The following is a 14,436-nucleotide window of genomic DNA, read 5'->3' on the forward strand; positions in this document are numbered from 1 at the left end:
ATCCCTGCATCCAAGTCATTAATATAGATTGTAAATAGTTGGGGCCCGAGGACCAAACCCTGTGGCACCCCACTAGTTACATCTTGCCAACCAGAAAAAGACCCATTTATCCCGACTGTTTTCTGTTGGTTAGCCAATCGTCTATCCAAGCTAATAAATTGCCCCTATGATTCTGCGATTGACAGCATTTGCTGAACAATCCTGAGTGTGCAAAGAATTACACTACCAACCACTTTAAAATGATCAGTCGGGCTCACTAACGCTTGCTAGAGGCTACATATATGCATACGCAGGGAGCTGTCCTCCACAGGCAAAAGGAACATGTCCAAGCTTTGCGCCTTTTTTGAAGGAAACAGAAGTATGAGGGACAATAGTTCCCTCGTGCATTCTCCATGGCAGCACTTTGACCAGAGTCGACTTGTTAACCAATCAGTGCCCTTTTCTCACGCAGTATAAATTGTTGCTCCCTTTGAAATTTGACATTCTTGCGCCTGTCCTGATGAGTGCAAGATGAAAAGCTTCAACAGCATGTCTCTTTTTTTCAGCAATACTCAAATTCTAATTTCCTCACTCTGCATCAACACTATCCTTCGTAAATGTTCTTGAATAATATTCTTATTTGTCTCATCAGAAGGTCAGTTCTCAAAAAGGATCCTTATGGTTGTCACTCCCTTCGAAAGGCAATCCAGTTGAGATTGGTTTTAAAAAAAACAGGCTTAAGTGTAAGCCCCGGTATCTTCGTCAACTGAAGTTTTGGATTATGCCAGAGCTGATGGATGCATCTATATCTGCTTAGAAAGAAAGTTGAGTGAACATGTTGGTAGTAGGTTGGTTAGAACAGGCTATTTAGCTGTCCCTTATCCTGACTGGCCATTTGTGTAGAGATGAACTTTCTGCTGGTGTAAATAAATAAGGTCGTCGTGCAGCCAGTGTCACATTACAAGGAAAAATGATTGATTTCAAATATCTGTCTGGTATCAAAAGAATGAAGATATATCTGTGTGTACCACATTTCCTCTTCTTTTGCACAATGCAACAGAAAAAAAAAATCTTGGCTATGGAACATTTGAATTTCTGTTCATTTACCTGTTTAAACCGCAAATGTTTTTTTAGATTAGAGATACAGCACTGAAACAGGCCCTTCGGCCCACCGAGTCTGTGCCGAACATCAACCACCCATTTATACTAATCCCATATTCCTACCAAACATCCCCACCTATCCCTATATTTCCCTACCACCTACCTATACTAGTGACAATTTATAATGGCCAATTTACCTATCAACCTGCAAGTCTTTTGGCTTGTGGGAGGAAACTGGAGCACCCGGAGAAAACCCACGCAGACACAGGGAGAACTTGCAAACTCCACACAGGCAGTACCCGGAATCGAAACCGGGTCCCTGGAGCTGTGAGGCTGCGGTGCTAGCCATTGCGCCGCCCAAACTGTGATTTATTTGAACTCTTTGAAAAAAGTGCTAAACAGAAAACCAGTTATTATAACTGTGCTTGCAACAAGAATAGCTTTCCAATTTTTGCTCAATAATCTCTAATGGGTTGGTAATGAAACCGCCACATGATGGAAAATGTTGAGTTTTTAAGTTAGTTATTTCTAGAAATATCAGCAACATCTGCCACTGACTGATTGGAGATTTCAGTTCAGCAAATAAAACACAGGCTAAGAAATTTACTTACTTGGAAGTCGGACTGGAATGTGCAGCAGTTTACATAATTATAATGTCCCCTGAGTTCAGTTAGCAGTTGTCCAGAGAAGATGTCAAAAACAGCAATACAACTATCAACAGGAACAAAGGCAAAATCTGGACTGCAGCCATTGGACACTGTAAACTTGAGACCTTTTCGACTTTCATTGCACACTCTTCCGTAATTTACCTGTAAGTGTCAAATCATTGCAATTACTTCTTAAAATACTTCAGTTTTCTACCTTTTTAGTTTTTATAACTTTACTGATTTCATTATCCTGAACTAGGCTAAGCCGCAGAACCGACTGGCGAATACAGTGGTAGATAAACAAACTGCCAAATACTGCAGGCACTGGAAACCTGAAATAAAAACAGAATATGCTGGAAATGTTCACTTGGTCAAGCAGCATCTATGGATAGAGAAACAGGGTTAACATTTCAGATCGACGACCTTTTGTCAGAACAGTGGAAGAAAATGTTGGTAAACTAATAATATGATAGAGGACTGTCCCATTTTAAACCAAAGGTGATGTCTTGATTTCAGCCATATTATTACAGAGATGGACTGAGCAGAAGCAATCTGCTTCCTAAATAGAAAGGAGCAATGCAAGACCAAGTCAAGCTTGCATTTTGTGTGAGTTGGCTATGGAGCGGAAAGAGATAGTCTTGCTTCTCAATGAGGAAATAGTGCAAGGCAAATAAAAATGTTTTACAGTGGGAGGTAGGGAAAAATTAAAATAATCTTTTTCACAGCAAATATAAGTGAGAACAAAGTGGTCACCATTTCTTTGTTCTGCGGATACATATTTTATAACACCATCAGCAGCACTCTGTTTATGAGCTTATGCCATCATTGCTGTCTTCATTCATGGGTTCATGCCAATCACATGGCCATAACATTGAGGCAAGAGCAGTCAGCATTAAATGCACAAACTTCATGTCTCTAAATGAATAGTAGCTATAGCAAATGGTAATATAATTTCAAGACACATGACAGATTCTGCATTTCTTCTATGCACTGTACCCAACAAAAACGGTAGGTAAGGAAATGCTGTTAGTGCTTGGAGGTGTAACAAAGAGGACTTGGGGTGGGGGCAAACTACTAATTTGGTTCATGAAGGCATCTATCAGGAACAGGAATAGGTTATTTAGCTTCTCAAGCCTGTTCCAGCATTCAATTAGATCAAGGCTCTTAATTCTATTTACCATCTCTTCACATTCTTACCTAACAGATATACCCTTATCTAAGTGTTACAGTTGCTGCACCATGCCTAAAAAGGCACTAAAAAGGAACCTTGCAGTTGGAATCATACAGCCACTTGCCAAATAGATTCTGTCTTTGGATTCTCAAGCACGTCACCCCTTACCAGCTGGAACAGCATCTTTGATCAATAGTACCACCTTTTACCAATTCTTTCCTTCCCTATTCCTCTGTAATACAGTGTAGCCAGGAACATTATGTTGCGATTACTGCCATTGTTTGATCCAGGTCTCATCCTTCATAATCACTACTCCATTGTTTCAACCAATTTTTGAAATTTGCTTGCAAATTTGCATCTCCATCTGCTTCCCTCTATGTGCATTCAATTTCCATTCAACCAAATGATCTACACTCGAAACATTAATCTGTCTTTATTTTTCAGATGCTGACAGACGTTCTGCTTCTAATTTCAGATTTCCAACAGCTTTTTCTTCTTGGCTGTTAAATTCATTCCACTGGCAAAGTGGTATATTTTACACGTAATACACTATACGTATTATTTAGGAAAGTAACAGCACTATTGAAATGGTTCCATAGTTGCTTTGGCTTTATTTAGCCTTACATTCTACAGGGAATGTTTGGAGCTGGAACATTTTGCTAAAATAAACAGCAGACATTTGTTCTTCCCCAGCATTGACAACTCATAATTGTACATAGCCTGTATTTCATCCACTATCTTGGCCAGTAATGGTGTGATGACCAAAAAAGGAAATTACAAACAAAATGTGATTGGCAATTATAGCTGCCATTCTTTGTACATACAGAACGAATAAAATTTAGGCTTTCTGCCCATCTTCTTCAGTGTGACATAACAATGACAACTCAGTGTGTGATTATTCTTTAATTACTGTGCACCAATGTGGCTGAACACATTGAGTGAGTGATCACTGCACATTTACTAAATTAGTGACATAGCGAGAGTTCTGTTGTACTCATCTCATCTTTAGAATTTGAAAACTCTGTTCTAACATTTCACTGATTTTATTTCCTTTGGTGAAAATATGTTTCAAATGATCCATTTTACTCCCCCATCATGATTATCCCTCCTCACCTGACAGCTGTGACTTATCATTGAATATGGTTGTATAGGTACTGGCAGCCTTCTAGCTTCTCACCCAAATGGCCATTCTGCATGTGTGAGCCCTGTCAGTGTTGACAGGCTATTCTTGTATTCTTCTATGATTAGAAAAGTCCCATCATATGTTCATCTAACAGTCACACATGTCCATTTTTCTCCAAGGCTCACTGGGTATTGATTGGCACTGGGGGGCCTAGTTCATTGACAGATCTGATCTCAGCAGAGGCATGGAGGCCAAATATAGCATCCTCCCGCTGTCTCTACAAGATTGGACATCTCAATTTAGACCCTGGTTCAAATCTGGGACCTTCAGGGTCTATATGCTGGGCCATTTGTCTCAAAGAGGATATAATATTTGGAGTACATAAGAAATAGGAACTGAGTAGGCCATTTTGAGCCTGGTCTGTCATTGAACAAGATCATGGCTGATCTTCTACCTCACCTCTACCTTGCTGCACTTTCCCCATATCCCTTAATCCCTCAGTATCCAAAAATCCATTAACTTCTGTCTTGAATATACTCATCTGAGCATCCATAGCTGTCCGGGGCAGACAATTCCAGAGTTTAACAACCCCTTGAGTGAAGAAATTTCTCAACTCAGTGCTAAATGCCTGACCCCTTATTCTGAGACTGTGGCCCTGTGTTCTAGATTCCCCAGCTAGGGGAAACATTTACTCAGCATCTACCCTGTCAAACCCCTTAAGAATTTTATGTTTCAACTGGATCACCTCTCATTCTTCTAATCTCCAGGGAATATAGGCCTAGTCTACTAAGTCTCTTCTCAGAACAATCCCCTCATCTCAGGAACCAGTTTAGTGATCCTTTGTCGCATGCCCTCTAGGAGGACAAGTATGTCCTTCCTTAGGTAAGGAGACCATAACTGCATACAGTATTCCAGGCATGGCCTCACCAATGCACTGTATAATTGTAATAAGACTTCTTTACTCTTATATTCCAATCCCTTTGTAACAGAAGAGAGCATACCATTTGTCTTCCTAATTTCTTGCTGCACCTGCATGCTAACTTTCTGTTATTCATGTACAAGGACACCCAGGTCCCTATGAATACAAACATTTCTCAGTCTTTTACCATTAAAAAAACTTCTGCTTTTTTATTTGTCCTACCAAAGTGGATAACTTCACACTTCACCACACTGTATTCCATGTTCTTGCCCACTCACCCAACCTGTCTATATCCGTCTGCAGCCTCTTTGTGTTCTCCTCACTGGTGACTTTCCCAGGGAACTTTGCATCATCAGCAAACTTGTATACATTACACTCAGTCCTCTCATGTAAGTTATTAATATGGATCGGTAATAGCTGAGGCCAAAGTACTGATCCTTGTTGTACCCCGCTAGTTACAGCCTGCCTACCTGAAAATTAGCCATTTATTCCTACTCTGTTTTCTGTCCATGAACCAATCCTCAGTCCATGCTAATATTTTGCACAAAATTAGGATTCATGGGATTTAAAAAAAAAATTTGTTCAGGGGATATAGGCGCGCTGGCTAGGCCAACATTTACTGCCCATCCCTAATTTCCCTTGAGAAGGTGGTGGTGAGCTGCCTTCTTGAACCGCTGCAGTCCAAATGGGCTAGGTACATCCACAGTGCAGTTAGGAAGGGAGTTCTAGGATTTTGACCCTGTGACAGTGAAGGAACGGCAATATAGTTCCAAGTCAGGATGGTGTGTGGCTTGGAAGGGAACTTGCAGGTGGTGGTGTTCCCATGCATCTGCTGCCCTTCTCTTTCTAGGTGGTAGAGGTCGTAGGTTTAGAAGGTGCTGTCTAAGCAGCCTTGGTATGTTGCTGCAGTGCATCTTGTAGATGATACACACTGCTGCCACTGTGTGTCAGTAGTGAAAACAGTGAAGGTTTGTGGATGAGGTGCCAATCAAGTGGGTTTCTTTCTTCTGGATGGTGTCAAGCTTCTTGAGTGATGTTGGAACTGCAGCCATCCAGGCAAGTGGAGAGTATTCCATCACACTCCTGACTTGCACCTTGTAAATAGTAGACAGGCTTTGGGGAGTCAGGTGGTGAGTTACTTGCCACAGGATTCCCAGCTTCTGATCTGCTCTTGTAGCCACGGTATTTATATGGCTACTCCAGTTCAGTTTCTGGTCAATGTTAACCCCCAGGACGTTGATAGTGGGGGATTCAGTGATCGTAATGCCATTGAAAGTCAAGCGGACATGGTTAGATACTCTCTTGTTGGAGATGGTCATTGCCTGGTACTTGTGTGGCGCGAATGTTACTTGCCACTTATCAGCCCAAGCCTGGATATGATCCAAGTCTTGCTGCATTTCTGCACTGACTGCTTCAGTATCTGAGGAGTTGCGAATGGTGCTGAATATTGCACGATCAGCAGCAAACATCCCCACTTCGGACATTATGACTGAAGGAAGGCATTAAAGCAGCTGCTGGAGGTGGTTTTGCCGAGGACACTACCCTGAGGAACTGCTGCAGTGGTGTCCTGGAGCTGAGATGATTGACCTCCAACAACCACAACCATCTTCCTTTGCGTTAGGTAGGACTCCAACCAGAAGAGAGTTTTCCCCCCTATTCCCATTGACTCCAGTTTTGCTAGGGCTCCTCGATGCCGTACTCAGTCAAATACTGCCTTGATGTCAAGGGCAGTCACTCTCACCTCACATCTCGAGTTCAATTCTTCTGTACATGTTTGAACCAAGGCTGTAATGAGGTCAGGAGCTGCATGGCCCTGGCGTAATCCAAACTGCGCATCACTGAGCAGGTTATTGCTGAGCAAGTGCTGCTTGATAGCACTGTCAACAACACCTTCCATCACTTTACTGATGATCGAGAGTAGACTGATGTGGTGGTAATTGGCTGGGTTGGATTTGTCCTGCTTTTTGTGTACAGGACATACCTGGGTAGTTTTCCAAATTACTGGATAAATGCCAGTGTTGTAGCTGTACTGGAACAGCTTGGCTCAGGGCAAGTTCTGGAGCACAGGTCTTTAGTACCATTGCTGGAAAGTTGTCAGGGTCCATAGTCCAGTATCACACGGAGTGAATCGAATTGGCTGAAGTCTGGCATCGGTGATGCTGGGGACCTCAGGAGGAGGCAGAGATGGATCATCCACTCGGCACTTCTGGCTGAAGATTGATGCAAATGCTTCAGCCTTATCTTTTGCACTGATGTGCTGGGCTCCCCCATCATTCAGGATAGGGATATTTGTGGAGCCACCTCCTCCAGTTGGTTGTTTAATTGTCCACCACCAATCATGACTGGATGTGGCAGGACTGCAGAGCTTAGATCTGATCCGTTGGTTGTGGGATCGCTTAGCTCTATCGTATGCTGCTTACGCTGTCTGGCATGCAAGTAGTCCTGGGTTGTAACTTCACCAGGTTGACACCTCATTTTGAGGTATGCCTGCTGCTGCTCCTGGCATGCTCTCCTGCACCCTTCATTGAACCAGGGTTGATCCCCCAACTTGATGGCAATGGTAGAGTGGGGGGATATGCTGGCCCATGAGGTTACAGATTGTGGTTGAGTACAATTCTGCTGCTGCTGATGGCCCACAGTGCCTCATGGATGCCCAGTTTTGAGTTGCTAGATCTGTTTGAAATTTATGTCGTTTAGCACGGTGGTAGTGCCACACAACACGATGGATAGTATCCTCAATGTGAAGACGGGGCTTTATCGCCACAAGGGCTGTGCAGTGGTCACTCCTACCAATACTTTCATGGACAGATGCATCTGCAGCAGGTAGATTGGCAAGGACGAGGTCAAGTATGTTTTTCCCTCTTGTTGGTTCCCTCACCACCTGCCACAGACCTAGTCTAGCAGCTATGTCCTTTAGGATTCGGCCAGCTTGGTCAGAAGTGGTGCTACTGAGCCACTCTTGGTGATGGACATTGAAGTCCCCCACCCAGAGGACATTCTGCGCTCTTGCCACCCTCAGTGCTTCCTCCAACTGGTGTTCAACATCAGCTGAGAAGGGGCGGTAGGTGGTAATCAGTAGGAGGTTTCCTTGACCATGTTTGACCTGATGCCATGAAACTTCATGGGGGCCTGTCGATATTGAGGACTCCCAGGGCACCTCCTATCCGACTGTATACCATTGCGCTGCCACCTCCAATGCAACTATCCTGCCGGTGGGACAGGACATACCCGGGGATGGTGATGGCAGTGTCTGGGACATCGTCTGTAAGGTATGATTTGGTGAGTATGACTATGTCAGGCTGTTGATTGGCTAGTCTGTGCGACAGCTCCCTCAACTTTGGCACAAGTCCCCAGATGTTAGTAAGGAGGTCTTTGCGGGTCGACAGGGCTGGGTTTGCCGTTGTTGTTTCCAGTGCTTTGGCTGATGCCAGGCGGTCCGTCCGGTTTCATTCCCCACTGACTTTGTAGCGGTTTGATACAACTGAGTGGCTTGCTAGGCCAATTCAGAGGGCATTTAAGAGTCAACGACATGCTGTGGGTCTGGAGTCACATGTAGGCCAAACCAGGTAAGGACAGCAGATTTCCTTCCCCAAAGGACATTAGTGAACAAGACAGGTTTTTACAACAAACGACAATGGTTTCATGGCCATCATTAACCACTTAAGTGGAGCCTAAATGAATGCTTTTTCAAAATCCAAATACACCACATCCACTGGTTTCCCATTATCCACCCTACTAGTTGCATCCTCAAAAAAACTAAGATTTTAGATTAGAGATACAGCACTGAAACAGGCCCTTCGGCCCACCGAGTCTGTGCCGACCATCAACCACCCATTTATACTAATCCTACACTAATCCCATATTCCTACCAAACATCCCCACCTGTCCCTATATTTCCCTACCATCTACCTATACTAGTGACAATTTATAATGGCCAATTTACCTACCAACCTGCAAGTCTTTGGCTTGTGGGAGGAAACAGGAGCACCCAGAGAAAACCCACGCAGACACAGGGAGAACTTGCAAACTCCACACAGGCAGTACCCAGAATCGAACCCGGGTCCCTGCAGCTGTGAGGCTGCAGCGCTAACCACTGCGCCATAGATCCGTATCTATTCTGCTTAATCATATGATGATTTTCTTAGTGCCTTGTTACCAAATCCCTAATAATAGATTCTAGCATTTTGGCTAATTGACCTATTCCTGTTTTCTCTTTTCCTCCTTTCTTCAATAGTGGGGTTATATTTGCTACCTTCCAAACCGTAGGAACTGTTCTAGAATCTAAGGAATTTTTTTTAAATTCAGCGTCGCTGGTCTGGCCAGCATTTGTTGTCCATCGCTAATTGCCCTTGACAATTGAATGGCTTGCTAGGCCATTTCAGAGGGCAGTTAAGAGTCAACCACATTGCTGTGGAGTCACACGTAGATCAAAGCATGTAAGGACAGGCGATTTCCTTCTCTAAAGGACTTCAGTGAACCAGCTGGGTTTTTATGACAATCAATGATTTCTGTAGGTATATGAAAAAAGACAAGTGAAAGTAAAAGTGGGCCTATTAGGGGCCAAGACAGGTGAACTTATAATGGGGAATAAGGAAATGGCAGCTACATTCAACAAATACTTTCTATCTGTCTGTATGGTAGAAGACACGAAAAGCATTCTGGAAATAATGGGGAACCAAGGGTCTAGCGAGAATGAGGAACTTAAATAAATCAGTGTAAATAAAGAAATAGTACTAGAGAAATGAATGGGACTAAGCAGCAAAAAAATCCCCTGAACCTGATAACCTGCATCCTCGGGTTTGAAACGAGGTAGCTGCAGAGACCATGGAGGCATGGGTTTTGATCTTCCAGAATGGGGAGATGGCGGCATAGTGGTAATGTCAGTGCATGGCTCCATTAGTGAGACTAGCTTTCAATTTTAGATTTTTATTAATTAATTGTCACTGATACCACCCTCAATGCAGCCCAGTCTCTGCCATGGATGAGCTGGACAAACAGCCAACAAACACTCAGTGATGCCATTGATTCTCTAGCCAGTGGAAAAGCCCCCAGAAAGGACAGCAATACCCCTGAAATAATCAAGAGTGCCAAGCCTGCTATACTCTCAGCACTCCATGAACTGCTTTGCCTGTGCTGGGATGAGGGAGTAGTGCCACAGGACATGCGCGATGCCAATATCATCACCCCCTATAAGAACAAGAGTGACCACGGAGACTGCAACAACTACCGTGGAATCTCCCTGCTCAGCATAGTGGGGAGAGTCTTCGCTCGAGTCGTTTTAAACAGACTCCAGAAGCTGGCTGAGCGTGTCTACCCTGGGGCAGTGTGGTTTTCAAACAGAGAGATCCGCCACAGACATGCTGTTTGCCAGCTACAAGAGAAATGCCGCGAACAGATGCTCCTCTATGTTGCTTTCATAGATCTCACCAAAGCCTTTGACCTCGTCAGCAGACTTGGTCTCTTCAGACTACCAGCAAAGATCGGATGTCCACCAAAGCTACAAAGTATCATTACCTCATTCCATGACAATATGAAAGGCACAATTCAGCATAGCAGTGCCTCATCAGACCCTTTTCCTATCCTGAGTGGCGTGTAATAGGGCTGTGTTCTCGCACCTACACTGTTTGGGACCTTCTTCTCACTGCTGCTCTCACATGCATTCAAGTCTTCAGAAGAAGGAATTTTCCTCCACACAAGATCGGGTGGCAGGTTGTTCAATCTTGCCCGTCTAAGAGCCAAGACCAAAGCACAGAAGGTCCTCATCAGGGAACTCCTCTTTGCTGACGATGCTGCATTAACATCCCACACTGAAGAGTGGCTGCAGAGATTCATCGACAGGACTGTGGCTGCCTGCAACAAATTTGGCCTAACCATCAGCCTCAAGAAAACGAACATGGGACAGGACGTCAGAAATGCTCCAACCATCAATATCGGCGACCATGCTCTGGAAGTGGTTCAAGGGTTCACTTACCTCGGCTCAACTATCACCAGTAACCTGTCTCTCGATGCAGAAATCAACAAGCGCATGGGAAAGACGTCCGCTGCTATGTCCAGACTGGCCAAGAGGGTGTAGGAAAATGGAGCACTGACACGGAACACAAAAGTCCGAGTGTATCAAGCCTGTGTCCTCAGTACCTTGCTCTACGGCAGCGAGGCCTGGACAACGTATGTCAGCCAAGAGCGACGTCTCAACTCATTCCATTTTCGCTGCCTCTGGAGAATCCTTGGCATCAGGTGGCAGGACCGTATCTCCAACGCAGAAGTCCTCGAGATGGCCAACATCCCCAGCATATACACCCTACTGAGCCAGCGGTGCTTGAGATGGCTTGGCCATGTGAGCCGCATGTAAGATGGCAGGATCCCCAAGGATGCATTGTACAGCGAGCTCGTCACTGGTATCAGACCCACTGGTCGTCCATGTCTCCGCTTCAAAGACGTCTGCAAACGCGACATGAAGTCCTGTGAAATTGACCACAAGTCATGGGAGTCAGTTGCCAGTGATCGTCAGAGTTGGCGGACAGCCATAAAGGTGGGGCTAAAGAGTGGCGAGTCAAAGAGACTTAGCCGTTGGGAGGAAAAAAGACAGAAGTGCAAGGAGAGCGCCAACTGTGTAACAGCCCCAACAATCAACTTTATCTGCAGCGCCTGTGGAAGAGTCTGTCACTCTAGCATTGGCCATTATAGCCACTCCAGGCGCTGTTTCACAAACCACTGACCACCTCTAGGCGCTTACCCATTGTCTCTCGAGACAAGGAGGCCAAAGAAGAAGAATTGAATTTAAATTCGATCAGCTGCCATGGTGGGATTTGAACTCGTGTCTCCAGCGTCTTAGCCTAGGCCTCTGGATTACTGACCCACTGACATTACCACTATGCCTCAGCAAAAATGAAAAGAATCAAGAGTAAAATAGGAGAAAAAAAAATCAAAGGAATACTAAAAAGTAGCAAAAAGAAATGTTGCTCCAGTTCTTTTAAGTTCAGGAAAAATATATTTACTCTTCCTCCAATTGAACATGGATTCCAAAAGTAATAATTAGCCACAGAACAGCTGGTGACTATACGAATTGGAAGATTGAATATCATAAAATCTGCACATACACACATTGTTTCTTAATAGTAGCCCACTAAAAATTAAGCTGATGAGTAAATTCAAACAACTGTAAATTACCTCAGCTACATGCAGCCACTAAGAAAAAAGTTTTTAAGTAGGTTAAACAAGTCTCAATTTCTTTTGTTAAGTGACCTGGGAGACCAACTCAGCAGAAAAGAAAGAAATGTGTTTGGAAATTTAAACTGGGTTGGATGGAGGAAGAAAGGTGAGAGAGAAGGAATAAAAAGAGACAGAGACACCAACTAGATGTCAACATCTTGAAAAGGTGATGCAAAAGCCATAATTAGCTCAAAAATGAAAAAGTCAAGCCATAAGCATGAGAATACTGATCACTGCAGGTGAAATTTTCTGCATGCAATTTCGAGAATGCCAGCCATACACTTTTCTGCCTATCCTAATAATGGTTCACACACAGGTTTACATTGAGAGAGAATGGGATTGGACTCAAATGTGAGTTTGTTCTGCTAAATAAAAAAATACTTCTTTCAAACACAATCCTTGCTAGAAATGTTTTCTCGTGTGGGGCTTGAGTATCTTCTGTGGTTGAGCTGTTCACAAACGCACAATGAATAGCAATTGACTGTAGAGCCACTGTTGCCTCTGGAATTACTACCCCAGAATGAATTTCGGTATTCAGGAGAGAATCCAGAGAACATTCAGACATTCTTTACATGAAACAGAAATCTTCCATAGAAAGACTGGATTAAGACAGAACCCTGTAAATACAGCAGTACTTGTGCTGCTAGAGGCTTCAAGATTCTTTCTGTGATGGGATTTTCTGGAGTCCTCCAACTACTAGGTGGCACAGGCATTTGTGTCAGGTCCTCTTTTTGCATCTATCTGCAGGCATGCTGACCCCCTCAATCCCATAAGCTTTGCATTGCTGATTCCCAACGTCAAGGAAGGCCCCAAACAGATCAGTCAAGTCCTAAGTGTAGTTTTGCCACTAATTGTGCAAGATTCAAAAAAAAATTGCAGCTGCTTTGAAGCAGTATTTATAATTTTTGAGCAACTGCATATGTGTGAAAAAGAGAGGAGAGAGAATCAACAGATATGCCAATCAGAGAGGAAGTTACTAGGTGCAATAATCTACAAACTATTTAACTGAAAACTTTGTGTGGCTTTTTTCCTTGTCCTAAATATTTGCATATTCTGGATTTTAGGAGCATGCCACCACTCTTGGCGGCGAGCTCAAAAAATGGCGACGCGGCGGCTCATTTCAAATGGCTGGGACGGCACGCCCTCCCCACCCCCATGTGGAGGGGGCAGGCTGTCAGACGGCAGCAATGGCGTCAGCTGCCTGTGTGCATGCGCTGGTGCCACTTTTAAAGGGCAGCCAGCCTTGCTAGCAAATTTGAATTTTTAAAGTGAACCCCCGCAAAATTTACAAAATAAAATTCTAACACCCCTTTCCAATCCCCGCAATAAAAGTTGCAGTAAGTCTTTGCCCTCTCCCACTCCAAAACACTTAGCTTTGAATTCTAACCTCCCCCCCCACCCCGCCACAGACTGCACCAAGTTGAAAGTGTACCCCTTCCCACCATCCCCTACACTGGTGATGCTTATTTGACATCCCTCGCAGTAAAAATCTTAGCTCCTCCCCCTCCCCACCAGTGTCACGCCTGCTTTCCCCGAACGGGGAATTGAAGGCAAAGATCGTGGTGGGCCTGGAAGATTCAAGGTAAGTTGATTTAAATTTATTCATCTTATTAATTTAAATATTTAAATCCAGGTCCCGTCACCCAGCGGTGAGGGGCCACCACGGAGCCTCGCCGCTGCCGGGAGGATCTGGCCAGGCCCTCACGGCGTCAGACTCCATGGCGGGCCTCTGCCACAACCATCTTCCGGCACCCCTGCCATGGAGCCTGACGTTGTGTGTTTGGTAAAATCCAGCCCTCTGTTGTCGTTTTATGTCTCTCTCTGACCTCATTGTATCATTTAACAGTTTTCTATTAACTAGCTTTCAGGCCATTCTATCCACTACACGCTTCCTGTGATTTCCTATCCCCTTTTCTGCATTTTTTCCAATCTAACTTAAATGCTAAGTCAAGAAAGCATGCTATGCCAGATGAGGATTTTTAATTCATCAGTTGGAAACCTACATCAAACTTTTAAAAAGGAAAGCTGGGATCCTACATTTCATTTTTAAAAAGGTGGGAGCCAAGATCACAACCACAATTTGCATTGAAATACCTCACATTTCTGGATGTTGAATTGGAGACACATGTCTAATGAGGTCCCATCCAGGACAATGGCTTGGATCACTGAATAGATTATCCCAGTATCACTCTTGTCAGCAGGACATTCAAAGCCATCTTGAAACATTAACAGTGGAGACGTGCCTCAGGGTTCAACGTTAAAACAATGAGACCAGAGAGAGATTGAG

At 44.1% G+C, this 14,436-nt stretch overlaps 1 protein-coding gene across 3 annotated transcripts in view; it reads right to left on the reverse strand.

The window, feature by feature from the left end:
* The window catches only part of ercc8 (excision repair cross-complementation group 8), a 116,623-nt gene that overhangs the window by 34,505 nt on the left and 67,682 nt on the right, over positions 1–14,436 (reverse strand). For all 3 annotated transcript variants that reach the window (XM_068033907.1, XM_068033898.1, XM_068033888.1), the window contains one exon: positions 1,692–1,889. In XM_068033907.1, the coding sequence (XP_067890008.1) occupies positions 1,692–1,889 (198 nt within the window). The remainder of the gene's footprint in view (positions 1–1,691; positions 1,890–14,436) is intronic.

The sequence above is a fragment of the Heterodontus francisci genome, chromosome 1, assembly GCF_036365525.1.
Source record: "Heterodontus francisci isolate sHetFra1 chromosome 1, sHetFra1.hap1, whole genome shotgun sequence".
Lineage (NCBI taxonomy): Eukaryota > Metazoa > Chordata > Chondrichthyes > Heterodontiformes > Heterodontidae > Heterodontus > Heterodontus francisci.